Genomic DNA, 27,091 nt, shown 5'->3' with positions numbered 1-27,091 from the left:
CCAGCAGACCGGAAACACCGGTACACGGTCACGGTCTCACCGGAGGCTTGACTCACCTTCCAGGAAACATACGCCACCAAAAGAAACGAAACTTGGGTTAGATTAGAAACTAAACGAAACTAACGCGCGCGCCTGCTCCTGCCGGAACCAGCGTTGTGCTGCATTCAGGTTACTCAAAGAAAGTAGGAAATACCAGCTTCATTCTGGGGACAACCGTTAATGTAATTTTCTGCATTTGCTGTCAATTTGTTTATATAGTCTTATTTAGGCCCGTGAACCCGTAATAAAGTAATTGATTAAAAAAACAGATACTTATGTTTTTCAATCAAATCAAACTTTATCTATAAAAGCACCTCACATACTTTGTGCAGCTTGAAAACACTTCACAATTAAAAACAAAAACAGACACCGAATTTCAAATAAAAACCCAGCCCACCCTCTACACCCCCCACCCCACGCCACGCCAGATACATCCCATGACGCCGCCACACACACACACACACACACACACACACACACACACCCACACACACCCACACACACACCCACACACACCCCCACACACACACACACACACACACAAGTTACAGCTTCACTTCTAAAATCCGCTTCAGGCTCCGCTGGGAGGAAACAGGTTTTTGGGAATCCATTCATACCAGGAGCCAGCTCAGCCACAGGACCATCACCACAATGTCCCCAGACCCAGACAGCAACGGGGTCCACTCCACATCTGTGAGGCTGCAATGTTTGACCCCAGCCGCCCCAGCAAGGGCAACAACCTCAAACTGATCCAGCAACCACTGGCACAAAGGATCCAGACAGGGAAACATGGGGGCTAAAATGATAAAAAGAAAGAGGTTCACATGTAAATGCATAATATGTATGTAAAAACATAGAATGGAAAATAACATTAAATGCATAAAATAATATATATTAAAACTAATAGAATAAAACAAGCAGATAAGATCAATAAAAGCCAGATTAAAAGTGTGGATCTAGAGCTTCTTAAAAACTTCTTCAGTCTCTGAGGTTCTCCAGCAGGCCGTTCCACAGGCGAGGACACAGAGATAGTGGAACGAAGCCTCACTAAATGTTTTGGTCCTCACCTTAGGGACAACTAAAAGTCACCGGACGACCTCAGGGTCCACCCTGGAAAAATCAGATCACTTCAATAACAAAACACAAGACCATTAAAACATTTATAAACCATTAAGAGAATCTTAAAACCAATCCTGAGACACACAGCGATTTTAAAACCAGTGTAATGTGTTCCCGCCCCCAGTGTTATTGTTGTAACACGCTACAGACAAAGCACATGGACCACGGAGAAATTGTCAGTGTTTAACGTTATTCCCTTTACAGGGAACAAGACTTGTGTCATTTCATGAGTTGCTGCAGAAAGATCTTTTAACCCCCTTTGTGGTACTGTATTGCGGCCAACGAGGTATGATAGTTTATTTTAGTTAGTTTTTGTTGAGCTTTTTCTCTAAGTCTTAAATTAGTTTATATCATGTGTGTGATGTATATTGAAATAAGCTGTTCTCTGTGAGAATGTTTTCATTTCTATTTATTTATATGTTTGTACAGTTCTCACGGGATGTTTTGATGGCACCTGTGTGCAAATAAACGCCCGTCAACACAGAACGCCTTGTGTCTGTGATGTATCCAGAGGGGAGTTACACCCTGGTCCGCGTTAGAACTCGTGCAGCAGAGTTCTGTAATAGTTGTTGGTTTGACAGAGACTTTTTGGGTAAACCAGAGAGCAAGGCATTACCATACTCTAACCTACTGAAAATAAAAGCATCAGCACCTCCGAAGGAACAAGAGAGATGAACAGACATCTGGCAATGTATTCAAGGTGATAAAATCCTGTCTTTACAAACATGTGGGATAAAATTCAGATCAGAATAAAAAAGTATGCCCAGATTTCTCACAGAGCAAGAAGGTTCAAAACTCTGACGTTTTACCCTCATTCACTGATCTAAAAACATTTCCCATCTCCATGATATCAGCTCTGTGTTCATCCAAACAGGCCCTGATAAAACACTGAGTAGTTAGGAATATGAAAGATCAATATATACTTTTTTCTTTGTGTTTATTTGAGTCTATTAAAGACATTTTGATAAGAATGACGGTACCGCGATTTAGCCGTAGAGTCAGCTGTTTTCTGAAAAGTCCCGCCCCTTTAACTGTCTCCACCAATCATTCTTGGAGGTTTAATCACACGTCATCAGTCTGACCAATCAGAAGTGGTTAAAGTCTTCACTTCCTTGTTCTGATTCTGCTCATAAAGTCTCTCAGTTCCAACAAAAATACCAGCTAAAGCTCGTCTTTAGCGGTGTAGCTTTCCACAGAATCCGGTGTCAGACCGTGGAACAAGTGAACAAAACAATGAAGCTCAGAGAAACGATCTCCGGCCGTTTTCACTCTACATCTCCCATGATGCATTGGGTTAAAGTGACAGCGTCTCAGTGCACAATGATTCTTCGTGTTAAACGTCTTGAAACAACAACAAACACACATCAAACAGTTTTTAAATCTTCTAACTTAACTTTTATGTCATCTTTTAGAAAAAACAGCTGCAGCTTCCAGCTTTTTCTGCCACAATTATCACAAAAATGCATGTGAGATTGCGGAGGGGCTGTAGATCAATACAGACTATAGAGTTTCTCCTTTTATTTATTTAATTTTCGGATGCTGGTGTGCCGCGGGATTTTTGTCAAAGTTAAAGTGTGCCGTGGCTCAAAAAATGTTGAAAAACACTGGATTAGAGGAATCATCTCTCTCTTGTCTTCAGAACCAATCATTAGAACGTCAGTTTTGTTCTGGTAAAGCTGTAAGAAGTTCTCTGACATCCGTGACTTTAAAGAGTATTTATAGGTTTAAGGTCATCAGGAAAAATCACCATTTACTTCTCAGTTTTCTCAGTTTAAGTCTTTTCAAAAGGATCTATCCACCATCAGACAGAGACCAGGTCCTGCTGGACGTTGAAACCTGAAATCCTCTAGAACATTCTTCTAGACCGTTGCAGTGAGTTTGGACTGAAGACACCAGAGTTTACCAACGCCAACGCTGGACATTGCAGCCCGGATCATGACTGACTGTGGAGATTTCTCTCTGGACCTTCAGCAGCTCGGGGTTTGCTCCTCAGCAGTCTTCCTCCAGACCCCTGATTCCCAAACGAAAGACACACTTTCCTTTCATCAGAACCAAGTCTTTGGACCACTGTTTAACAGTCCGGTCCTTTTTGGCTCAGTTGAGACGTTTCCTCCATTTGTCCAGACTTCTTCTTGACCCGAGGAACCCGACAGTTATAACCCGCCTCTCAACTGCGTCACAATGTGGTGGTTTTGAGGCTGTTCCTACACCTCATTCCAGTCTTTTTGGAGATTCTCAAACCTTAAAATCTTGAAATCATTTGGATGGAATCATGGAAACACTTTTTTTTTTTTTTACGATTTTCTAATATTTTGTTGTGTAACAGCTGAAGCTTTTGGAACCATTTGACTTAGCTTCAAACTAAAACCATGTGTGTTCTGTTCTTAATAACCCTTGTGCTGTCTTAGATGACCCCACCCTTACATTGACGTGTTCTCCCTACCATGACAAAGGTGGATAAAGGTGGAAAGATTTCATGTAATCCATGGACACCAGTGAAGATCACAAATCATTGAAGAAAAAAGGTTCAGAGCACTGTCTAGTGGGTCTAGATGACCCAACTCCCAACGTTAAAGTGCCTAGAATAATGTGAGGAAACCGGAGATTCTAAACAGGACTGTAAGATAATTAAATTAGGTTGGTTCGTTCCCGTCAGTTTCCTGCACACAGAAATGAATGAATAATGACTCAGAGACAAAACTTAGCTTCAGTGAAGATTTACTCCACACAAGAGGCGCAAATTTGTATGAAGGGTTACAGACAGATGAACAGGGTTGCTGCATCAAAGTCCGAACAACGGAGCTCAAAGTTTGAACAAAGAAAACAGGAAAATGGGCTTGGTATATAAGCCCTGCATTTGCATATTCAGAACATCATCCGATGGATGGTGGTGTGAAAAATCCACCCCCAGGTTGTTGCAGGCTAGATGTTCAAAGGTCAGAGAGCTTAAAGTGCCAGATCTCTCTGAGGTTATCACAGACATTTACCAGAGCGCATACACCAGCACACACAAAGATGGAAGAGGAGGATGCTGAAGGAATGTTACGAGACAATAGTCTTGGTTGTGCTTTGTAATATAATTTTGAGATGATAACACATAGTGAATCAATTTTAAACCGTTAATGTAGTAAAAAGTAAAAGTTAGTGTAATAAAATGTAAAAGGGAGTTTCTAACTATTCTGTTTTTAATTATTCCTAACAGATAGCACAAGGGTTACCGCAGTGCAGTCCTTTTGACCAGACGTTTCTGTGGAACTGCTCTGAACTAGAAATAGGAATATCATATGTGGAGTACCTCAAGGTTCAATTCTGGGACCAACTTTGTTTTTACTTTATATTAACGGTATATGCAAATTGTCAAACATTATGAAATTCATACTTTTTGCAGACGATACCAGCATTTTATGTTCAGGGCAGAATCTAGAGAAACTTCTTAGTGACATAACGCAGGAATTTTACAAGTTAATACATTGGTTTGGTAAGAAAAAATTATCTTTGAATCTAAAAAAGACTAAATTTATGCTCTTTGCCAGGAAAAGCAAGGAGATGCCAGTGGAAATTATTATTAATGATACACCAATTGAGAGAGTGCATAAACATGTGTTTTTGGGTGTAATTATTGATGACAAGCTTTGTTGGAAACCTCACATCATTTACGTTCTAAAGTGGCTAAATGTGTTGGTTTGATGAAAAGGTGTAGCTCGATGCTTAACCAATCCACTTTATTTATTTTGTATCATTCTTTTATTATGGCATATCTAAATTATTGTATTGAAGTGTGGGGAAATTGCTACAAAAATAATTTGCATCCTTTAGTTATACTCCAAAAGCGAGCCATCTGATTAGTTCACAAAGTTAAATATAATGAGCACACCAATCCACTTTTTCTTAATACATTTAATTTAAAATTGCAGGACTTGGTAGATTTTAAAACGGCCCAAATCATGTATAAAGCTTCAATAAATTCTCTGCAGACTAACATTCAATCTTTATTTCAAAACAGAGATGCTGTTAATAAATATAAATTGAGAGGAATCAAAAAATTCTGTCAACCCAAAATAAGGACAACATTAAAATCGATGTGTATCTCAGTAAAGGGTGTCTCACTCTGGAACAATTTATCGGACAACATGAAAACTTGTAAAAATCTTGTTCATTTTAAAGTTATGTTTAAAAGATATATAATGAATGTGTACCAGGATGCAATGTAACAATGATGAATATGTGTAGTCTTGGACTTTGGAAGGATCATTATCAAAGTGGTTGTTTTGTTTTATTTAGTTTTATTCTGTTATTGTTTCCTTTATAGGGGGTTTGGTGTTTGGTCGGAGTTTTTGGGCATGTATGTCTGTCGTCATCAGGTGTTTTTTGTATGTTAGCGTTATTATGTCAAATGTTTAATTTTGTTGTTTTGTTGTTATGATTGTTGTTGAGTGGGGGTTTGGATTTTTATAAGCTTTCGCTTCTTCCATTCCCCTTTCAAATCTTATTTTCCAAGTCATGTATTGACTTTTATTTTCTTTTTCCAGGTAAATGTTGATTTGATTTGAAATAAACTTGTTACTACTAAAAAACTGTGGGGCACATGAGCAGCCTCAAAGAAATTCATTCAAAGTGTAATTTAGGTTTCCATCCAGGAGGAGGCGCTACTGCCCTATCTGAAAGAAATCTATTAGAACCCCTGATGAAGCTGTGAAGATGTCTGATTCATTCATCACCAACACAATGGAGTTGTGTTGGTAAATTAAAGGTTCTTAAAAAGCGTGCCCATTAGTCATAAAAAACAGATTAAAACCTTGAAATGACAGGCTTTAGCACCACCATGAGACATTTTTGTAATTAAAAAACTTTACCAGAAAACGCATTTTGAGCTTCGTCTTAGCTCAGATGAGGCATGTTTTTAAAGAACAAGATACTTTTATGTCAGAAAAGGTTACACAACAACAAAACACGTGTGTGATATGCTCTATGAGATCAGTTCTTTTGAAACTCCCTTTTGAAGCTTGAACTTTCTTTTGTGAATGTTGTTGGTTTGTTTCTTGGTGCAACACTTATGCTGGGTTCCAGCTGTAGACCTCTGGAATCAAACCACAGCAGAGGATGAAATAAGGAGCAGGACTCCCCCCTCTAACTTCAGTTCTTCTGTCTTCGGCTGCACTGGCCCGTCTGCTGCGGTTTTTGTATGCATCACATACTTAGGGACATGGCCAAACCAACCTGCTGCTAGCCCCAGGTGGGTTGGTGTTTGCCACTGGAGGAGAGAAAGATTCAATGGAAATGGTCAGATGGAGCCTGCCGGCCTTGGATTGTGTTCAGTGTTTCCACATTGGATCAAATTTTTGCTAAAAGGTTTTCTGCTTTGAACATTTCTTCAGCTCTGCTCTTAGCTCTGTGGCTCTGCTTGGGGTGGAAAGGAGCAAAAAGGGTCATGTCCCATTGGCCGATGTTGTTCAGGAGGAAGCAAACTGACGGCCGCCCTCTCTCCCTTTCTTGGATATTACAGTTTTTCTCCATTGGTTTGGCTCATTTCTTGAAACAGAAATTACATTCTCAAAACAACATGGACAAACCTCCAAACCACTTGGCAATCGTTCACAACAGAATTGAATTTCTCATTAATGTCATCAAATTGCAAATGTCTTAGTACATGTGTCAATGTCTCAGTACATCTTTGCAATTGAGTAAGTACAGGTAGCCTACATTTAGCACAATTTCCAAGTGAATAGATCGTGTTGATCTAAACTGATTGTTGATTCTCAGTCTAATGGTTGTTCGCTCCAAAATGAGTCAGCATCATTTCATTGTGTGAGTCATCACATGCACAATAGTCTGTTCAATTGTCCAAATTAGTAAACATAATACCATGAATATGATATATGAATCCCTTGGAACATATGATAAATGGTATTTATTATTTTGATTTCATCCCTGAAACAGAGAGGTCTCTTAGGGCCTCACCTACCACTATATGTTATCGTATGGAACAATGTGAATTTCCACCGTGGCCTCATCATCAGGGCCTGGTTCACTAATCATTCAACGATGGTCATAGTGTTCCTACCACCTTACTCTCCTTTTCTCAATCCTATTGAGGAGTTTTTCTCCGCTTGGAGGTGGAGAGTGTTTGAGCATCGGGCTCAAGATCAGAAGTCCCTGCTCAATGCGATGGATGCTGCGTGTGAGGATGTTACAGGAGGTCAGTGTAGGGATGGTTGAGACATGCACGCCGTTTCTTCCCTCGTTGCATCGCAAGGGAGAATCTACGCTTTGATGTGGACGAGAATCTGTGGACAGACAGGAGAGGGAGGGTGAGGACAGCGACCAGTGAAGAACCGTTAGTTATGTAACTCAAGCATTATTTACAGAACTGTAGGCTGCATATCATTTTCATTGTTTTTTGTTTGTGTTTAATTTATAAAGTATATTATGCTGTATACATTTTCTTTTTACTCTGATGTATGAAAGTTACTTTATGAGTGTGAATGATAATGGTTAGAATTTCCTTGGCAGAATGAGTCCAATGTGTGCTGTTAAAACTAAGAGGCTACTCTCACCCTAAAATCCTTTTTCTTTTTCTCAGTTTCATACAAAATTGTATTCTGTTAGCTATACAAAAACAGTACAGTGACCATTGTCAATAAAGGACTGAGCTAAGACTGAAAGGTGGACATGAGGGATATTTCAATGGTCCTCTGCTATAGTTACAAAACATCTAATCATTTTGACTTGCAGTGCTTACAGAATGCCAAAGGGACAAAGTATTTTGAGGGCACTGACTGTTTGAATGAGAAGGAAATTTAGTTTTGACACATGAGTGAATTGCTCCTTTTTATATACCATATTCGTACCATTTGTCCTTATCATCCTCTTCATGATCCTGTGGCTGCACTAAGCTCCTTCAGTCAGGGACTAACACCTCTCAGCAGGAAGAAGCACTTTCACACATGTATGTTCCTGTCAGCTGTTAGGACTCCACCCCGCCGCACAGACAGTAATTATTGTTGTCTTAGTGTTATTTATATCTATCTGCTGTTTTTCATGCTCATTTTCCCTTTGTGGGATCAATGAAGTTCTGTTCTACATTTTGCCTTGTGAAACATCTTTTTATCAGTTGTGGTATTTGTGAGGCTGCAGAGGTGAACAGTGTGGTCCCACCTTTACGGGAAGAAAGCACAAACAGGAAGTTTGCGCTGAGTCAACAAATTTCCTTTGACCTTCAAAATAAGAGGTCAAATTCTGAAACTGGAACTGCATGTGCTGATGTCAAAAATGATAAGTCTTCTCTAGCTGCAGTAAACTGAAGTTCACAGAATCGTCTGTCTGGAGTACAGATATTTTATATGAACACCTTTCTTTTTAAAGTCCTGCCATGCAGGAATCCATTTAGCCCAGAATTTTCTCTTCACTCTCAATTTTCTAGATTATTTTCTGTTTCTTTCCTTTTTCTATAATTCTTGAAAACCAAAAGTTTCTGTTGTTCAATCAAAGCCATTCATGGCTGAACCAGAATGTCAGCTGCAGATGAATCCCACATTATCATCTTACCACTTCCATGCTCAACAGTTGGTGTTGGGTTTTTCTCTGGCTAAAAATCTCCATTTTCTCTCAGGAGAACGTTGTTCTAAAATATGGGGGCTCGCTCAAATTAAATATTTCTGCTTGAATTCAACAGCCTTTCCATAAAATCATGTGTGCAGTTTGGTTTGATAAGTGTTTCTGACCCTACCGGGTTAAAGAATGTGAACTGACAGCCGTCCTTTACCAGCAGCAACACCTCTAAAATATCTGTAGAAAATGGGTCGGACAAGATGTGGAGACATGTCCTCATTTATTAGTCTTTCTTGAAAACCTTTGTCTGATTGTAAGGAAAATATTGAAATAATGCAGAATATTTGCATAAAGAATTGGGGAAATGTGGGAGCTAAGTCTTTAATCTCACAGTCAAACGGCGCTGGTGTGCAGAACGACCACATCCACGTCTGAGGACGCAGCTCTGAAGAGGTAAGAGACGTTTTTTTGTCTGCTACACAGAAACCTCTCTGGGGATGACTCAAGACGGTTGCCTCACTTTGAACTTCTCTTCCATTTCCACTATGGTCACATTCAGAACACGCAAACTCCTCACTTCCTCCGGTTGTGTCAAACGTACACATGTGCAAAGATGTGCAGATGAAGAGCACGCTTCCTGACATCAGAGCAAACCCTGCAGAAATATTTAGAAAAGCTTCCTTTTTCTTCAGATCACTGAGATGTGGCTGTTTTTCTGTCAAAATGTCTTCACAGCAGGAGGAACCCTTTTTCACACATGGTGTAACCCCATCTATTAAACAATAACCAGAAGGACATTACGTCAGCCCTTTGAGTCTATGGTGGATGTTTTCCTGCATTGGGGAAGAGCAGCGGCTTTAATCCCAAACAAATTTATGTTGAACATCTTTGATTTTGTCCCTGTAAACGGCATCAAAGTGATCAGCTTCTGCTGCTGTCAGCTGGTTTTTCCAGTCTCCGGATATTCCTGAACAAACACACAATAGAAGGCGGATATTAGACACAGCTAAACTCAATCAAAGGTTTTCAGTTTTTATCAGAACGTTTGCATGCTTCTGTCTTCCTGCTCCTGGCAGACCGCTCTACTTACCTTTCCTGAGGAACTGAGACTTGGTCTGGTCCATAAACTCTTTAGGAACCGCCGAATAGTTGGACATGTTGTTCTGTTTCATGTTCTTGAACAGAGATCGGTCTGCTATTTTGCTGATCACCTCGTCATCCAAAGTCTTTTCCAGGAACTGAGAGATTCTCGCCACCGAGTCTTTCAGGTCCTGCGCCACAGAGACACGCCCACCTTAGCTTTGTTACGCTCTACTGTCGGCTTGAGCGACTTCTGATTCTTCTCACCATAATCATCTCCTCATAGGAGATGTACATGATCCTGTCCTTGTCATCAGCGTTCAGCCACCCGCTTACGTGATCGAACCAGGATCCAAAGATAACTGAACACAGTCGGAGTCATTCATCACTTTCTTCCCTTGAAATGTCAACATTTATTCCAATTCCTCGTTCAGAAAAGGACATAAAACAGGAGCCCACCTTTTCCATCAAGGAACTTTTGGAGGAACTCTGACTGAGAGTCAGGAGTCACCAGGAAGGAGGCCATCTTGGAATAGTGGAAGATGGATGTAAAGACGTCTTTTGGGTTTCTCATGACGTAGATCACCTGCAGAAGAGAAATTTGTGAGGCAGGTCTTTGGGCTGAGGGAGGAAAACCCACATGTAAACTCCATGCAGAGGGGGCCCAGATGGGATTTGAACCAGGGCCGTCCCACTCTGAGGTGACAGTGCTAACCACTACACCACAGTGATTGACTGAAGGTTAAAGTCCCACTCCGATCATGTACTGATCTAGTTTCAAAGAGTTCCCAGTGCTCTTTTAGTGATGATGACACAGTTTTTAGCCACAAATCTGTGTGGTTTTCTAGGACATAGTTTCTGCAGAGCGGCTGCCATTCATCAGAGATTCACCCCCCCCCCCCCATTTCCTTTTATGGAGCAGGGACTGCGTGGCTCCGCCCACCGCATTTTCTGCATCACAGATACAATCTTTTGCAAACGAGTTACAGCGATTTGAATAAAGAAAAACTCAGAAAAGCAACTTTAAGCTCAAATTCCATCATCAGAAAAACAAACACAAAACGTGTTAAAAAAAACCACCAAAACCAAGAGTTTGATTGGACCGCGTCTTTAGGAGCAGGACTTGGGCTGTGTCCAGAGCACGTTCGCCATTTTCTAGTGCTGTCCGGATCTAAAATTCTAAAATGATTAGATCACAGCGGATCCATAGTCGCCATAAAACGCTCGTTTTGATTAGACTTTGACTATGTGTCATTGGTGACGTAATGTTTACCTTTTCAAAGAAAAGCTGTGAGCGTGGCGTCCAAATCGCTCGTTTTTTATGGTTACATCGTTTTTTTCGTGGTTAGGGAGGGAATTGGGAGCAGAGGCGTTACTGCTGTTGCTACGCAACGATCCAGACAAATGAAAACAATCATCGTTTAGAAATCACAAACTCTTGTTTTCAAATGCAGACAGCAAGAGAACCGACTTTATCACCACATTGGCGACAACTGCGTTCAGTGGTCAAGTGGAGCAGTGTCTGTCCTGAGACTGGAACCTTATGGGTTCAAATCCACAGGCGGCTCATAGAGACTCCCTCCCGTTTGCATTAAGAGTTTAAAAGACGTTTTTTCTTCTGTCACCATCGCATAAACCACCAAGCAGCACAGATCTGGGCTTTATCTGACAAGATAGACCTGTGTGTGTCGTCTCTGCTACACGTTCTTGACTCCTGCTGTACAACAGTGATCCAGTTAATGCAATAAAGAAAGACAACACGAGCGTCTCTGCTGACTCAGAAACGTCCGTTCAGTGCAGCTGGTCTTGTCAAGCTATTGCCAGACTGAAGTCCTGCAGTAAGAGCTGGGATTGAGTCTGTGACAGGCTCCAGCGGGCAGGAAGTGACATCACCACTGTCTGAATGTCTGAAATGTCTTGGCGTTTACCTTTGGTTTAGCCTTGAAGAAGGACGGGGGCATCATGCTGTAGTGGAAGTGAGTGGTGAGCATGCGTGGAGACGGCCTCCCCTCCAGGTTCAGTATGGAAGCTCGGACCTCCTCCAGCCATGGAACCCGGTCCCAGTTGGGAATGGTCTCCACAGAGGCAGGGTCCCCTCCACTGACGATCAGAGGGACCACCTCCTGCATCCAAGTCGTACCTGCACCCAGTGACAATGAACTGACCGATGCAGTCATGTACAACCCAACGCAGGATGTCACTGTGAAATACTGCCAAAGCTTTGATGAGGATAATATTACTGAAAAAGGAACATATCCTTTTACGAAAACAAAAACGTCATTATTTCAAAAAAACAAAACTGTCCCTTACATAATGTTCAGTTATTCTCTGTTTTATGAGCAGAATTTACGAAATTCTTGATTTTTCTTTAAAAAGTTCAAAGTAAAAGTTCAGAATTACTAACACCTAGTTCTGTTTAAAAAAAGACGCTTCATAAGTTCAGACAGCTCTGTTCCTACCCCCACAAATGGTAGAAATTCACAAAGGACCCCCCCTCAAAGAGGATCACATCTACAAAATGTCAGTAGTTCTAGTTTTAGTCACATTGGCCCCTAAAGGAACTGAGTGCTCCTTTTTTTCTAAACTTGTTCTGTCCAACAGCTGAGCAAACAGATTAGAACTGAAGGCCTTTTGTGTTGGACAGGTTTTACTATCACAAAAAGAAGTTATAAACTTTAGAAAACCAGAGTGTAGATTTGTATAAACCCCTTTTTTATTTCTTTGTTACATTTAGTATTTGTGGGGAGGGAGAGGGGAAGAATGTGAGAGGTGGGGGGGGGGAGTAAAAGGAAGAGAGGTGAGAAAGTGGGGGATACAAATACTGATTTGAATAAGTTATTATTTTAAGATGTAACAATTATACCAGATCTGCTGGAAAGACAAATATTACATCCAAAGGTGAAATTCTGACATGAAAATGAGCGGAAAATATCTGTTCATCAATACACTGTGGGTAAGGAGGAGGGATAAAGCAGACAGGGAGCAGTGTGCACGTGCACATGGGGGTGGAGATACGTGCACACTGCCGAAGTGAACCACGTCTTCATAAAGGCAACCAGATCCTTCCCAGCCCGACCAGCCAGACCAGGAGAGGGGAGGAGAGACCCCCAGGCCAGGAGCGCCCCCGGCGACGGGATCCACGCAGCCCGGGAGGGGGGAGGAGGGGAACGCCCACCCACCCAGCCAGGCGCAGAGAAAGCCCCCCTACAGGGGCCCCCCTGGCGCCGAGAGGCATAGACGAACCCAGCATCCGGGCCCCCAGGCCACAAGACAGGAAAGCTTAACTGATTGCTCCTTAAAACCATAATCTATCCTTATGGAAGTCCTATTAAATGTCCTCTGTCCGTCTTTCTGTTTTAGTTTGGATGTTGAATTATAAACAGACGCTCAGCGAGTTAAGATTGTCAGTATCTGCAGCATTACTTCCATAAAACATGACAAGCTGCTGCTGTTAAAGAGATAATACACAGAACATCCCCGAGCAACGACATCCACAGTTTGGACTCACATAAAAGAAGGAAAGTACACTTTTCTATTGTGTGTAAAAGTTGCAGGTTCACTTCCTGCCTTGCCACAAACGTGTCCAAGTGTCCTTGGGCAAAACACTGAACCCCACATAGCTCCTGCAGTAAACCCTTCATGGAAATTTTCAGGGAAACATCAATAAAAACAAAAAGACCAGGATTCTGCAGTTTCCCTTTGGAAAGTGCCATCCTGTGGACCCTAGTGCATTCTGGGAGAAAATCTGACAGTATTCTGCAGTTTTCTCGTCACATCATGTCACAAAATCATGTGAGTCTCAGGAACTTACCGTAAACAACTAAGCATTGTGGGAAAATATAGAAGTGTAAGATTTTCTTTTAAAATGAAGTGTTCAAGAATATTCCAGAATGTTTCTTTGTGTTTCAGCTGAAAACTGTTTTTGTTAGGTTTTTCCTGGAAACAGCAGAGTGCATTGTGGGAGTTGACGTCTGCATTTGTTAGTGCTTGTTGCACCATAGGTTTTGCATCTATGCATGACGATGCATTGCTGTTCCTGTGTAGTCATGCCTGCTCTGTGTCAGCAGGTTACACCAAAGTTCTAGTCTTTCCAAAATGCAGCTGGTTGATGATGAGGCAGTTTTCTGGACGAAGAAGGTAACAGCTGATAACAGCTTAGTGGTTGAATACATTAATAACCAGTGAGGAACTGGCCAACTCTGAAAGAGTTAACTCTAAGTTCACAGTAAAGTCAGTCACTGTGGTTTTCTGGGTGTTCTGGGTGTTACTTGTGTGTTAAATTCATGATTAAGATATAGTGTGTAGTTAGTTCACACTAAACGCGCATCAGTTTGTGTTTTCTCTCTGGAGGCTGCTTCTGGTAAAAATTCCCACATTTTTCTGTTTTTTTTTTCTTGATCTGAATACAAGCCTGGCGGTCTAAAGACTAGTCTAATTAAGTGAAACCTTCACTAAATGTTGCCCCACATTTGACTCCAACAGTAAATTTGGTTGTATTTTCATTTCGGCCCCCGCCTGCATTCCTTCATCCTTGGAGTGTTTTTCTTCTTTCTAAACTGGACTCTGGTGTTTTTATTTGATTTTTCTCCATTTTCCACAACCTTGAATAGACTTTTCTGTCTGTCTGTCTAACACCAGAGTGGAGATGATGGAAACAGATTCACTTTGTTTCTGCCATGGAGGAGGTCAGTCTCTAACAGGGACCTTCATGGGCCAGAAGCAGTGATGCAACATCCCCGCCTGGACTTGACCTAGATCCTGCAGCTGCAGGCAAAAGTCTCTGCTGTCCGAACGGAGATCAGCGCAAACACGAACCGTCTGCATGAGCTGTGCAGCTGGACCCAGACTGCACAGACAGACAGACCATCCAACCCCAGGCAGCTCACCTGATTTCGGATAGGTGACAATCAGAACATCCTGAGGGCGGAAGGTAAAGTTCTGGAAGTAGTCCAGGCTCGCCTCGGTGTGGATCAGTTTCGGTACGTAGACCCCCCGGTACAGGAAGTATAAGTCCGCCTCGGTCATGTCGGTCCGCCGCGTCGCTGCGAGCTAAAGACTTTCTTCTTCCTGCCTGCAACCCTGTGAGCACAGCATGAGAGGGAGGGGTTCAGGAGCCGCCACACACACGCAGGAAAAACTCATGTGATGACAGCAACTCACAGTCTGAACGCTGTTGGAGACATTTCTTCTCTAAAAAAGGATTTATTTGATCTGTTTTAGAGAGTTCCCAGAGCTCGTTTAACAATGATGAGTTTTTCAGCCTACATACATCCAAAAACCTGTCAAAGTCAAGGACATAGTTTCTGCATATGGAAGCGTTTCTGTAGCATCAATCAAAATAAAAGTCAATGCCAAAAATGCTTTTTCATTTTCAAAATGACTCAAAAATAAAATCAAACATCTATCCACCAAGCGGCTTATTCTTTTTCTACTTCAACACCGCTCATTCTAGGGCTGCATGATACGAGGAAAACTTGTGATATGCGATATTACTGATGAATATTGCGATGACGAAATAACTTGCGATACATGAACAAATAGGAAAACAACCATAAAACATCAATTCCAGTTCGCTGCAACAGTTTAAATAAAAGTTTAAATAACACTCCAAATGACCCTCTGTCTACATAAGAGGTGAACATCTAACATGAAAGAGCTCCATCTGATTGGTAAACAACGTGAAGGTATCCTTCTGATTGGACAAATGCATAAATGGATTTATTTGACTTGTTAAATACTTCAAGCGGCCATAAGATTGTTTTAGTACATTTAAGTTAACCTTCTTTTGTGATATGCGTATTGCACAGCTTGATACTGCGATAGCAATAACTTTGCGATTTATTTTGCAGGCCTAGCTCATTCTGTTACTTCATTAAAATGATAAAGAAAATTGTATTTGACATTTCTTTTTCAAAAAGTTCTCAAAATTCAATTAGAAATATCTCATTTCTAATTAGAATGGATGAACAGAAATTCTTTTTCATTTTCACAATGGAACTCCGTCAAATGACTCAAAAATAAAATTCAATACTTCAAAATGCTTTTTCATTTTCTACTTCCACATTGCTCATTCTGTGACATCATTAAAGCGAAAATGCAAAGAGGGGATTGCATACCGTGTGAAAAGTGCATGATTCCATTCCAGTCAGCGTTTCCAGGAGGAGGCGGGGCGATGATGTCAGTGCTCACTGTTCTCCTGCGTTGTTCATCCTCCCGGCATAGGTACAATAACCGTTCGGCCTACAACTACCGTTTGGGACCTATACCGGCAAACAGTGTTGCCAGATTGGGCGGTTTTGGTTCTAGATTTGCTCGTAAAAATTGGGCGGGTCGGCATAATTTGGGCGATTATAGGGTCAATTGGGTGGGTTTTATTTCCTGATGAAAATATAGTAGCGGACCACGTTAGGCTGGGTGGCAGTTGGAGTTCCGCTAAGCCACTATGTACTAGAGCTCCTTGAACGCACCAGGCCGCGTTTTGGAGGAGCTACCAGCTAATGATTTTTGCCTGATGCTAGCGGTGTCTGTGTTTATCTCACTTACAATGCATGGAAGACACGGAGAATGTTGAGAGATAAGGTTTATTTATTTTGAAGAGTTCCACATGGTATTCTTGTCTCCATGTTTGAGTTCATGAGATCATTCATAGATTCTCCCAGAGTCTCGGCTTCAGCTCCCCTGATGATGGTGTTTCCATCTCTCTGACTGAGTTTGAAAGCTTGCTGCCCCGCGTTAACCAGAGAGGGAAAAATGAAACCAAGGGACCTGAATTATAGTTATTGTCTCGATGAAAATAAAAAAAATCACATGGTTCAGGAGAAGGGTTAGCATTAGGCTAATACGTGCCAACAACATCTAGCCTTGGATTCACTTCATATCCATGCAGTCAATGCTGCAATGTGCATCTTGACTGCAGGTTAATAAATGGGAATAACATCAGATGTCATCTGATGTCAAAAATGATAAGTTTTCTCTTGCTGCAGTAAGCTGATGTTCACTCACTTTGAACTTCTCTTCCATTTCCACTATGGTCACATTCAAAACACACAAACTCCCAACTTCCTCCTGTTGTGTCAAACGTACACATGTGCAAAGATGTGCAGATGAAGAGCACGCTTCCTGACATCAGAGAAAACTTTGCAGAAATATTAAGAAAAGCTTCCTTTTGCTTCAGATCACCGAAGTGTGGCTGTTTTTCTGTCAAAACGTCTTGTGCTATCTTAGATGACCCCACCCTTACATTGACGTGTTCTCCCTACCATGACAAAGGTGGATAAAGGTGGAAAGATTTCATGTAATCCATGGACACCAGTGAAGATCATAAATCATTGAAGAAAAAAGGTTCAGAGCACTGTCTAGTGGGTCTAGATGACCCAACTCCCAATGTAGTCGGGATGTTAAAGTGCTCAGGTTAAAGCAACCTGTTAAAGTGCCTAGGATAGCACAAGGGTTACACAATAACCAGAAGGACATTACGTCAGCCCTTTGAGTCTATGGTGGATGTTTTCCTGCATTAGGGAAGAGCAGCGGCTTTAATCCCAAACAAATTTATGTTGAACATCTTTGATTTTGTCCCTGTAAACGGCATCAAAGTGATCAGCTTCTGCTGCTGTCAGCTGGTTTTTCCAGTCTCCTGATATTCCTGAACAAACACACAACAGAAGGCGGATATTAGACACAGCTAAGCTCAATCAAAGGTTTTCAGTTTTTATCAGAACGTTTGCATGCTTCTGTCTTCCTGCTCCTGGCAGACCGCTCTACTTACCTTTCCTGAGGAACTGAGACTTGGTCGGGTCCATAACCTCGGGAGGAACAGCCGAATAGTTGGACATGTTGTTCTGTTTCATGTTCTTGAACAGACATCGGTCTGCTATTTTGCTGATCACCTCGTCATCCAAAGTCTTTTCCAGGAACTGAGAGATTCTCGCCACCGATTCCTTCAGGTCCTGCGCCACAGAGACACGCCCACCTTAGCTTTGTTACGCTCTACTGTCGGCTTGAGCGACTTCTGATTGTTCTCACCATAATCATCTCCTCATAGGAGATGTACATGATCCTGTCCTTGTCATCAGCGTTCAGCCACCCGCTTACGTGATCGAACCAGGATCCAAAGATAACTGAACACAGTCGGACTCATTCATCACTTTCTTCCCTTGAAATGTCAACATTTATTCCAATTCCTCGCTCGGAAAAGGATATAAAACAGGAGCCCACCTTTTCCATCAAGGAACTTTTGGAGGAACTCGGACTGAGAGTCAGGAGTCACCAGGAAGGAGGCCATCTTGGAATAATGGAAGATGGATGTAAAGACGTCTTTAGGGTTTCTCATGACGTAGATCACCTGCAGAAGAGAAATTTGTGAGGCAGGTCTTTGGGCTGAGGGAGGAAAACCCACACGTAAACTCCATGCAGAGGGGGCCCAGATGGGATTTGAACCAGGGCCCTCCCACTCTGAGGTGACAGTGCTAACCACTACACCACAGTGATTGACTGAAGGTTAAAGTCCCACTCCGATCATGTACTGATCTAGTTTCAAAGAGTTCCCACTGCTCTTTTAGTGATGATGACACAGTTTTTAGCCACCAATCTGTGTGGTTTTCTAGGACATAGTTTCTGCAGAGCGGCTGCCATTCATCAGAGATTCACCCCCCCCCCCCCATTTCCTTTTATGGAGCAGGGACTGCGTGGCTCCGCCCACCGTATTTTCTGCATCACAGATACAATCTTTTCCAAACGAGTTACAGCGATTTGAATAAAGAAGAACTCAGAAAAGCAACTTTAAGCTCAAATTCCATCATCAGAAAAACAAACACAAAACGTGTTAAAAAAACCCACCAAAACCAAGAGTTTGATTGGACCGCGTCTTTAGGAGCAGGACCTGGGCTGTGTCCAGAGCACGTTCGCCATTTTCTAGTGCTGTCCGGATCAAAAATTCTAAAATCCAGATCCCGAGAAATTTCCCAGAAGTGTCTGTGAGAAACCCGTGTTCATGATGATCACTAGATATAGACACGACGTTCTGAGTTGTTTAAATAATTTTTCCAAAATAAAAAGTTTCGAAATAAAAGCTTGATAGAGAAATAACAACAAACGAAATAAAACAGGCAAGTAATTCTATGCAGAACAACAAGGCACCGGGACCTGATGGTTCCCCCATTGAGTTATATAAAACCTTTATTGATAAATTGGCTCCAATACTCAAAGTGGTATATCAAGAGGCATTTAGTTTAGAGAAACTACCACTGACTATAAGTCAGGCTACAATAGTGGTCCTGCATAAGGAGGGTAAAGACCGCCTATAATGCAGCTCCTATAGACCAGTAAGTCTATTAAATAGCGACTACAAGATCCTGACAAAAATTTTGGCTAATAGAATCGATACTATATTGCCAAAGTTATACATTCTGACCAAACTGTTTTTTTACCCAGCAGATAATCATTCTACAACATGCGACGCCTGCTCAACATTCTATATACACAAAACAGACACAAAAATGTGAAATAATAGTCTCTTTAGAGACAGAGAAGGCCTTTGACCGTATCAAATGGAAGTACCTATCCACGGTCCTAGAAAAGTTTAAATTCGGTCCCTCGTTCAAAAAATGGATTAAAAATAATACACTGACCGAAAATATAAACGCAACACTTTTGTTATTGCTCCCATTTCTTGTGCTATGAACTCAAAGATGTGAAACATTTTCCACCTACACAAAATAACCAGTTCTCTGAAATATTGTTCACAAATCTGTCTAAATCTGTGATAGTGAGCACTTCTCCTTTGCCAAGACAATCCATCCCACCTCACAGGTGTGCCATATCAAGATGCTGATTAGACAGCATGATTATTGCACAGGTGTGCCTTAGACTGGCCACATGAAAAGGTCACTCTGAAATCTTCAGTTGTATCACACAGCACAATGCCACAGATGTCGCAAGTTTTGAGGGAGCGTGCAATTGGCATGCTGATAGCAGGAATGTCCACCAGAGCTGTTGCTAGGGAATTGAATGTCCATTTATCCACCATAAGCCGTCTCCAAAGGCGTTTCCGAGAATTTGGCAGCACATCCAACCGGCCTCACAACCGCAGACCACGTGTAACCACACCAGCCCAAGACCTCCACATCTAGCAAGTCCACCTCCAAGATCTTCTGAGACCAGCCACTCGGACAGCTGCTGAAACAATCGGTTTGCATAACCACAGAATTTCTGCACAAACTGTCAGAAACCGTCTCAGGGAAGCTCATCTGCATGCTCGTCCTCCTCATCGAGGTCTCGACCTCACTCCAGTTCGTCGTCGTAACCGACTTGAGTGGGCAAATGCTCACATGTGATGGCGTCTGGCACGTTGGAGAGGTGTTCTCTTCACGGATGAATCCCGATTTACACTGTTAAGGGCAGACGGTAGACAGCGTGTGTGGCGTCGTGTGGGTGAGCGGTTTTCTGATGTCAATGTCGAGTAGCCCATGGTGGTGGTGCGGTTATGGTATGGACAGGCATATGTTATAGGCGAAGAACACAGGTGCATTTCCTTGATGGCATTTTGAATGCACAGGGATACCGTGACAAGATCCTGGGGCCCATTGTTGTGCCATACATCCAACAACATCACCTCATCTTGCAGCATGATAATGCACGGCCCCATGTTGCAAGGATCTGTACACAATTCTTGGAAGCTGAAAACATCCCAGTTCTTGCATGGCCAGCATACTCAGCGGACATGTCACCCATTAAGCATGTTTGGGATTCTCTGGATCGGCGTATACGACAGCGTGTTCCAGTTCCTGCCAATATCCAGCAACTTCGCACAGCCATTGAAGAAGAGTGGACCAACATTCCACAGGCCACAATAGACAACCTGATCAACTCTATGCGAAGGAGATTAAAGATTCAAGATTCAAGAACAACTTTATTATTATTGACATCAGATGACATCTGATGTTATTATTTATTGACTTGGCGATTGAACCATTGGCCGTAGCTCTCAGAGGGGACAACCAGATTGACGGAATTTCCAGAGGGAGTGTTATACATAAAGTGTCACTCTATGTGGACCATTTGTTGTTGTATATCTCTAATCGATCTATATCAATACCTAGACTACTCAAGGTGCTAGATCAATTTGGTCACATTTCTGGATATAAATTGAATTTCACCAAAAGCCTGTTGTTCCCCATTAATAATATTGACAGTGATTTTTCCGCTTTCCCCTTCAAAGTAGAAAAAGAAACATTTAAATACTTAGGAATAAACATCGCACGCACAATGGGGGAACTACGAACTCGAAACTTTGAGTCTTTGTTAGAACAAACATCACAAGACTTAAAAAAATGGTCCACATTACCAACCACACTTTCAGGCAGGATAAATATTATTCAAATGTCCGTCCTACCAGAGTTCTTATATACTTTTCAAACGATTCCTATTTTCATAACTAAACCCATCTTCAGGAACCTAGATCGAATGGTAGCGGTTTTTATTTAGAATAAGTCAAATCCTAGAATGAAAAAGACCTATTTGGAGGTACCAAAGGACGCAGGAGGGCTAGGACTCCCAAATTTTATTCTCTACTACTGGGCAGCCAACATCACCAAATTATTGCATTGGAAGCACCTATATGAGACCAATGAAGGGGAAGTTTGGGCACAAATGGAACTGATGTCCAATCCAATGCCACTGCTAACTTCATCATTATCTCAAAATCGACCACAACAAAACATGAACCCAATTGTTAGAGCTTCTATCCAGATATGGTTCCAGTTCAGGAAACATTTCGCACTTCAACAAGCCAGCAGATTTTTCCCCATCTTCTTTAACCCATTCTTCCTGCCCTCTGTCACAGACAATGCCTTTAAAAGCTGGCATATCAAAGGTCTAAAGTTCTTCTATCAACTTTTTTCAGGCAATGGTTTTTGCGCATTTGATAGTCTGATCAGGGATTCCAACGTATCCGCCTCACACATGTTCAGATATTTACAAAAAAGTAGTTTTGCAAAGACCCCGTACTCTTCATTTCCCTATTTACCGCCTAAAAATGAAGTGGACACCCTTTTAGAATTAGATCCTTTCGGCAAGAAAACAATTTCAAATGTTTACAAACTTTTGCTGGATATGAAACCTATTAAATGGGTAAAAACGAAAACCAGTTGGGAAAAAGATATTGAAGTCAATTTGTCGGAAGGAGAGTGGGAATCCTGTCTGACTCGTATACACAGTTCGTCACTCTGCATTCGTCATGGTCTAATTCAATTCAAAATACTTCACTGTCTCCATTATACAGGAGAGAGAAAGCAAAGATTTTTCCAGGTGCCGATCCTGCCTGCCCAAGATGCAGACATGTACCAGCTACTGAGGGTCACATGATTTGGTCCTGTCCCAATCTTCACAATTACTGGGGAAATATATTTCAGGTCCTGTCCCATATCTATGGAAAAGAATTGACACCTGACTTTCGGATTGGTATTTTTGGAATTATGACACCTCAACATAAAGCAAACAAATCTCAGGAAAATGCCATTGCTTTTGCCCCTCTACTCGCACGTAGATTGATTTTAATCCACTGGAAATCTGACAAAGCTCCGTCAGTCTCCCAATGGTTAAAAGAGTTACTTTCCTTCCTGCCTTTAGAAAAGCTCAGAGACAGGGTAAAATCAACTCAACAAAAACTTTCGGTGACGTGGCACCCCCTGATTGAATTTTTGAAAACATTTACTTTTAATGTTTAAGAACTTGCATGTGAGAAATTGAGACTGTTATCAATAACTTTGTTTTTTTCTTAGTGTTCCATCATCTGTCTTTAGAGCCTAGGGTGGGTTGGGTGGGAGGGTATTTTTATTTTCTATTTATTTATTTATTTTTTATTTTATTTTATATATTTATTTATTTTTGCTTGTTTTGTTTTTATTCTTGTCTGTTCTGCCTTATTTCTTAGTTATATTCTACTTTCTACCTGTTGCTTGCTTATGCATAATAACTTTTTTTTTTTGTTTCCGGTCCATATCTATAAATATGAGCCCAACAATGCTGTAACAGTATACTGTGGATGAAAAGCTGACAAATAAAGTTTAAAAAAAAAAAAAGTGTTGAAATGTACTTTTGTAATAACTCATCAATGTTTTCATTATTAGATCACAGCGGATCCAGTAATAGTTGCCATAAAACGCTTGTTTGGATTAGACTTTCACTTTGTGTCATTGGTGACGTAATGTCTACTTTTTCAAAGAAAAGCTGTGAGCGTGGCGTCCAAATCGCTCGTTTTTATGGTTACATCGTTTTTTTCGAGGTTAGGGAGGGAATTGGGAGCAGAGGCGTTACTGCTGTTGCTAAGCAACGATCCAGACAAATGAAAACAATCATCGTTTAGAAATCACAAACTCTTGTTTTCAAATGCAGACGACAAGAGAACCGACTTTATCACCACATTGGCGACAACTGCGTTCAGTGGTCAAGTGGAGCAGTGTCTGTCCTGAGACTGGAACCTTATGGGTTCAAATCCACAGGCGGGTCATAGAGACTCCCCCCCGTTTGCATTAAGAGTTTAAAAGACGTTTTTTCTTCTGTCACCATCGCATAAACCACCAAGCAGCACAGATCTGGGCTTTATCTGACAAGATAGACCTGTGTGTGTCGTCTCTGCTACAGGTTCTTGACTCCTGCTGTACAACAGTGATCCAGTTAATGCAATAAAGAAAGACAACACGAGCGTCTCTGCTGACTCAGAAACGTCCGTTCACTGCAGCTGGTCTTGTCAAGCTATTGCCAGACTAAAGTCCTGCAGTAAGAGCTGGGATTGAGTCTGTGACAGGCTTCAGCGGGCAGGAAGTGACATCACCACTGTCTGTCTGTCTGAAATGTCTTGGCGTTTACCTTTGGTTTAGCCTTGAAGAAGGACGGGGGCATCATGCTGTAGTGGAAGTGAGTGGTGAGCATGCGTGGAGACGGCCTCCCCTCCAGGTTCAGTGTGGAAGCTCGGACCTCCTCCAGCCATGGAACCCGGTCCCAGTTGGGAATGGTCTCCACAGAGGCGGGGTCCCCCCCACTGACGATCAGAGGGACCACCTCCTGCATCCAAGTCGTACCTGCACCCAGTGACAATGAACTGACCGATGCAGTCATGTACAACCCAACGCAGGAACATTCTTGATTTTTCTTTAAAAAGTTCAAATTAAAAAGTTCAGAATTACTAACACCTAGTTATGTTTAAAAAAAGACGCTTCATAGGTTCAGACAGCTCTGTTCCTACCCCCAAAAAAAGTAGAAATTCACAGTATTCCCCCCCCCCCCCCCCCCCCCCCAAAAGAGGGTCACATCTACAAAATGTCAGTAGTTTTTGTTTTAGTCACATTGGCCCCTAAAGGAACTGATTGCTCCTTGAAACCATAATCTATCCTTATGGAAGTCCTATTAAATGTCCTCTGTCCGTCATTCTGTTTCAGTTTGGATGTTGAATTATAAACAGACGCTCAGCGAGTTAAGATTGTCAGTATCTACAGCATTACTTCCATAAAACATGACAAGCTGCTGCTGATAAAGAGATAATACACAGAACATCCCCGAGCAACGACATCCACAGTTTGGACTCACATAAAAAGAAGGAAAGTACACTTTTCTATTGTGTGTAAAAGTTGCAGGTTCACTTCCTGCCTTGCCACAAACGTGTCCAAGTGTCCTTGGGCAAAACACTGAACCCCACATAGCTCCTGCAGTAAACCCTTCATGGAAATTTTCAGGGAAACATCAACAAAAAGACCAGGATTCTGCAGTTTCCCTTTGGAAAGTGCCATCCTGTGGACCCTAGTGCATGCTGGGAGAAAATCTGACAGTATTCTGCAGTTTTCTCGTCACATCATGTCACAAAATCATGTGAGTCTCAGGAACTTACCGTAAACAACTAAGCATTGTGGGAAAATGAAGAAGTGTAAGATTTTCTTTTAAAATGAAGTGTTCAAGAATATTCCAGAATGTTTCTTTGTGTTTCAGCTGAAAACTGTTTTTGTTAGGTTTTTCCTGGAAACAGCAGAGTGCATTGTGGGAGTTGACGTCTGCATTTGTTAGTGCTTGTTGCACCATAGGTTTTGCATCTATGCATGCCTGCTCTGTGTCAGCAGGTTACACCAAAGTTCTAGTCTTTCCAAAATGCAGCTGGTTGATGATGAGGCAGTTTTGTGGACGATGAAGGTAACAGCTGATAACAGCTTAGTGGTTGAATACATTAATAACCAGTGAGGAACTGGCCAACTCTGAAAGAGTTAACTCTAAGTTCACAGTAAAGTCAGTCACTGTGGTTTTCTGGGTGTTGTCCTCGTTTGTCTCTCATAGTTGAGGTTTTTAACTATGATAGAAATTACAGCCTCTCATCTTTTAACTGGGAGAACTTGCACAATTGGTGGCTGACTGAATACTTTTTGCCCCACTGTCCATTTAAGGGGTCTATGTGGCAGAGGCGGTCCTGGCCCTGGGTGAAACACTTTCCAGCCTCGCCCCGCAGGAACAAAATATGTCATTAATTTACCTTTATTAATCATATCAGTAAAACATACTGGTATGTTGAAGTCATGATTAAGATATAGTGTGTAGTTAGTTCACACTAAACGCACATCAGTTTGTGTTTTCTCTCTGGAGGCTGCTTCTGGTAAAAATTCCCACATTTTTCTGTTTTTTTTCTTGATCTGAATACAATCCCGACATGAATTATTAATAAATTCCTGACATTTCTGTTGTCATCAATGGAAATTGAAGGATATACTCATATTCTAACAAAATAGACAAACGATTGTTTTCATGACATCTGAAACATTGACCGTATATGAGAATAGATTAGATGAATTCCACCAATGAGATAATTAACTAGACTAGTTAATTAGACCAGTCTAAAGACTAGTCTAATTAACCCCTGTGCTATCTTAGATGCCCCCACACTTACATTGACGTGTTCTCCCTACCATGACAAAGGTGGATAAAGGTGGAAAGATTTCATGTAATCCATGGACACCAGTGAAGATCACAAATCATTGAAGAAAAAAGGTTCAGAGCACTGTCTAGTGGGTCTAGATGACCCAACTCCCAATGTTAAAGTGCCTTGGATAGCACAAGGGTTACGTGAAACCTTCATTAGTCAAATGTTGCTCCACATTTGACTCCAACAGTAAATTTGGTTGTATTTTCATTTCGGCCCCCGCCTGCATTCTTTCATCCTTGGAGTGTTTTTCTTCTTTCTAAACTGGACTCTGGTGTTTTTATTTGATTTTTCTCCATTTTCCACAACCTTGAATAGACTTTTCTGTCTGTCTGTCTAACACCAGAGTGGAGATGATGGAAACAGATTCACTTTGTTTCTGCTATGGAGGAGGTCAGTCTCTAACAGGGACCTTCATGGGCCAGAAGCAGTGATGCAACATCCCCGCCTGGACTTGACCTAGATCCTGCAGCTGCAGGCAAAAGTCTCTGCTGTCCGAACGGAGATCAGCGCAAACACGAACCGTCTGCATGAGCTGTGCAGCTGGACCCAGACTGCACAGACAGACAGACCATCCAACCCCAGGCAGCTCACCTGATTTCGGATAGGTGACAATCAGAACATCCTGAGGGCGGAAGGTAAAGTTCTGGAAGTAGTCCAGGCTCGCCTCGGTGTGGATCAGTTTCGGTACGTAGACCCCCCGGTACAGGAAGTATAAGTCCGCCTCGGTCATGTCGGTCCGCCGCGTCGCTGCGAGCTAAAGACTTTCTTCTTCCTGCCTGCCTGCAACCCTGTGAGCACAGCATGAGAGGGAGGGGTTCAGGAGCCGCCACACACACGCAGGAAAAACTCATGTGATGACAGCAACTCACAGTCTGAACGCTGTTGGAGACATTTCTTCTCTAAAAAAGGATTTATTTGATCTGTTTTACAGAGTTCCCAGAGCTCGTTTAACAATGATGAGTTTTTCATCCTACATACATCCAAAAACCTGTCAAAGTCGAGGACATCATAGTTTCTGCATATGGAAGCGTTTCTGTAGCATCATTCAAAATAAAAGTCAATGCCAAAAATGCTTTTTCATTTTCAAAATAAAGCAGCATTCGTTGACTCAAAAATAAAATCAAACATCTATCCACCAAGCGGCTTATTCTTTTTCTATTTCAACACCGCTCATTCTAGGGCTGCACGATACGAGGAAAACTTGCAAAAAATGCAAAGAGGGGATTGCATACCGTGTGAAAAAAGCATGATTCCATTCCAGTCAGCGTTTCCAGGAGGAGCCGGGGGGATGATGTCAGTGCTCACTGTTCTCCTGCGTTGTTCATCCTCCCGGCATAGGTACAATAACCG

General features: G+C 41.9%; 3 protein-coding genes across 12 annotated transcripts in view; all 3 read right to left on the bottom strand.

Annotated features, from left to right (window-relative positions):
- wu:fj29h11 (uncharacterized) overlaps window positions 1-186 on the bottom strand; it is a 34,201-nt gene extending 34,015 nt beyond the window's left edge. For 4 of the 9 annotated variants that reach the window (XM_078937215.1, XM_078937225.1, XM_078937217.1 and 1 more), the window contains exon 1: window positions 57-173. The gene's annotated coding sequence lies outside the window, so the exon portion shown is untranslated. Of the gene's footprint in view, window positions 1-56 lie in introns of all 9 variants that reach the window. The other 5 variants (XM_011488501.4, XM_078937212.1, XM_078937214.1 and 2 more) reach the window with 2 other exon arrangements.
- Window positions 187-8,969: 8,783 nt separating this feature from the next.
- LOC105358383 (sulfotransferase 2B1-like) lies at window positions 8,970-14,874 on the bottom strand. The gene is made up of 6 exons (XM_023949373.2): window positions 14,673-14,874; window positions 11,715-11,926; window positions 10,246-10,372; window positions 10,054-10,148; window positions 9,797-9,977; window positions 8,970-9,673 (listed from the first exon to the last, which is right to left on the bottom strand). The coding sequence occupies exons 1-6, from the start codon at window positions 14,809-14,811 to the stop codon at window positions 9,564-9,566; spliced, it is 864 nt and encodes a 287-aa protein (XP_023805141.1). The 5' UTR covers window positions 14,812-14,874; the 3' UTR covers window positions 8,970-9,563.
- A 1,479-nt stretch (window positions 14,875-16,353) lies between these two features.
- Window positions 16,354-26,723, bottom strand: LOC101174401 (sulfotransferase 2B1). 2 transcript variants are annotated; one of them, XM_078937229.1, is made up of 7 exons: window positions 26,611-26,723; window positions 26,333-26,529; window positions 23,650-23,861; window positions 18,001-18,127; window positions 17,809-17,903; window positions 17,552-17,732; window positions 16,354-17,428 (listed from the first exon to the last, which is right to left on the bottom strand). In XM_078937229.1, exons 2-7 carry the CDS (start codon window positions 26,469-26,471, stop codon window positions 17,319-17,321), a joined length of 864 nt encoding a protein of 287 aa, XP_078793355.1. In that variant the 5' UTR covers window positions 26,472-26,529; window positions 26,611-26,723; the 3' UTR covers window positions 16,354-17,318. The 2 variants fall into 2 exon arrangements, with proteins under 2 accessions (XP_078793355.1, XP_023805140.1); XM_023949372.2 differs by lacking the exon at window positions 26,611-26,723 and having other exon boundaries at window positions 26,333-26,574.
- Window positions 26,724-27,091: the final 368 nt, after the last annotated feature.

Source organism: Oryzias latipes, chromosome 19, assembly GCF_053564925.1.
Source record: "Oryzias latipes strain Hd-rR chromosome 19, Olatipes_Hd-rR_3.1".
In the NCBI taxonomy this organism is placed as follows: Eukaryota; Metazoa; Chordata; class Actinopteri; order Beloniformes; family Adrianichthyidae; genus Oryzias; species Oryzias latipes.
The sequence above is the reverse complement of the archived record's forward strand: the minus strand, read 5'-3'. Positions and strand labels throughout refer to the sequence as shown.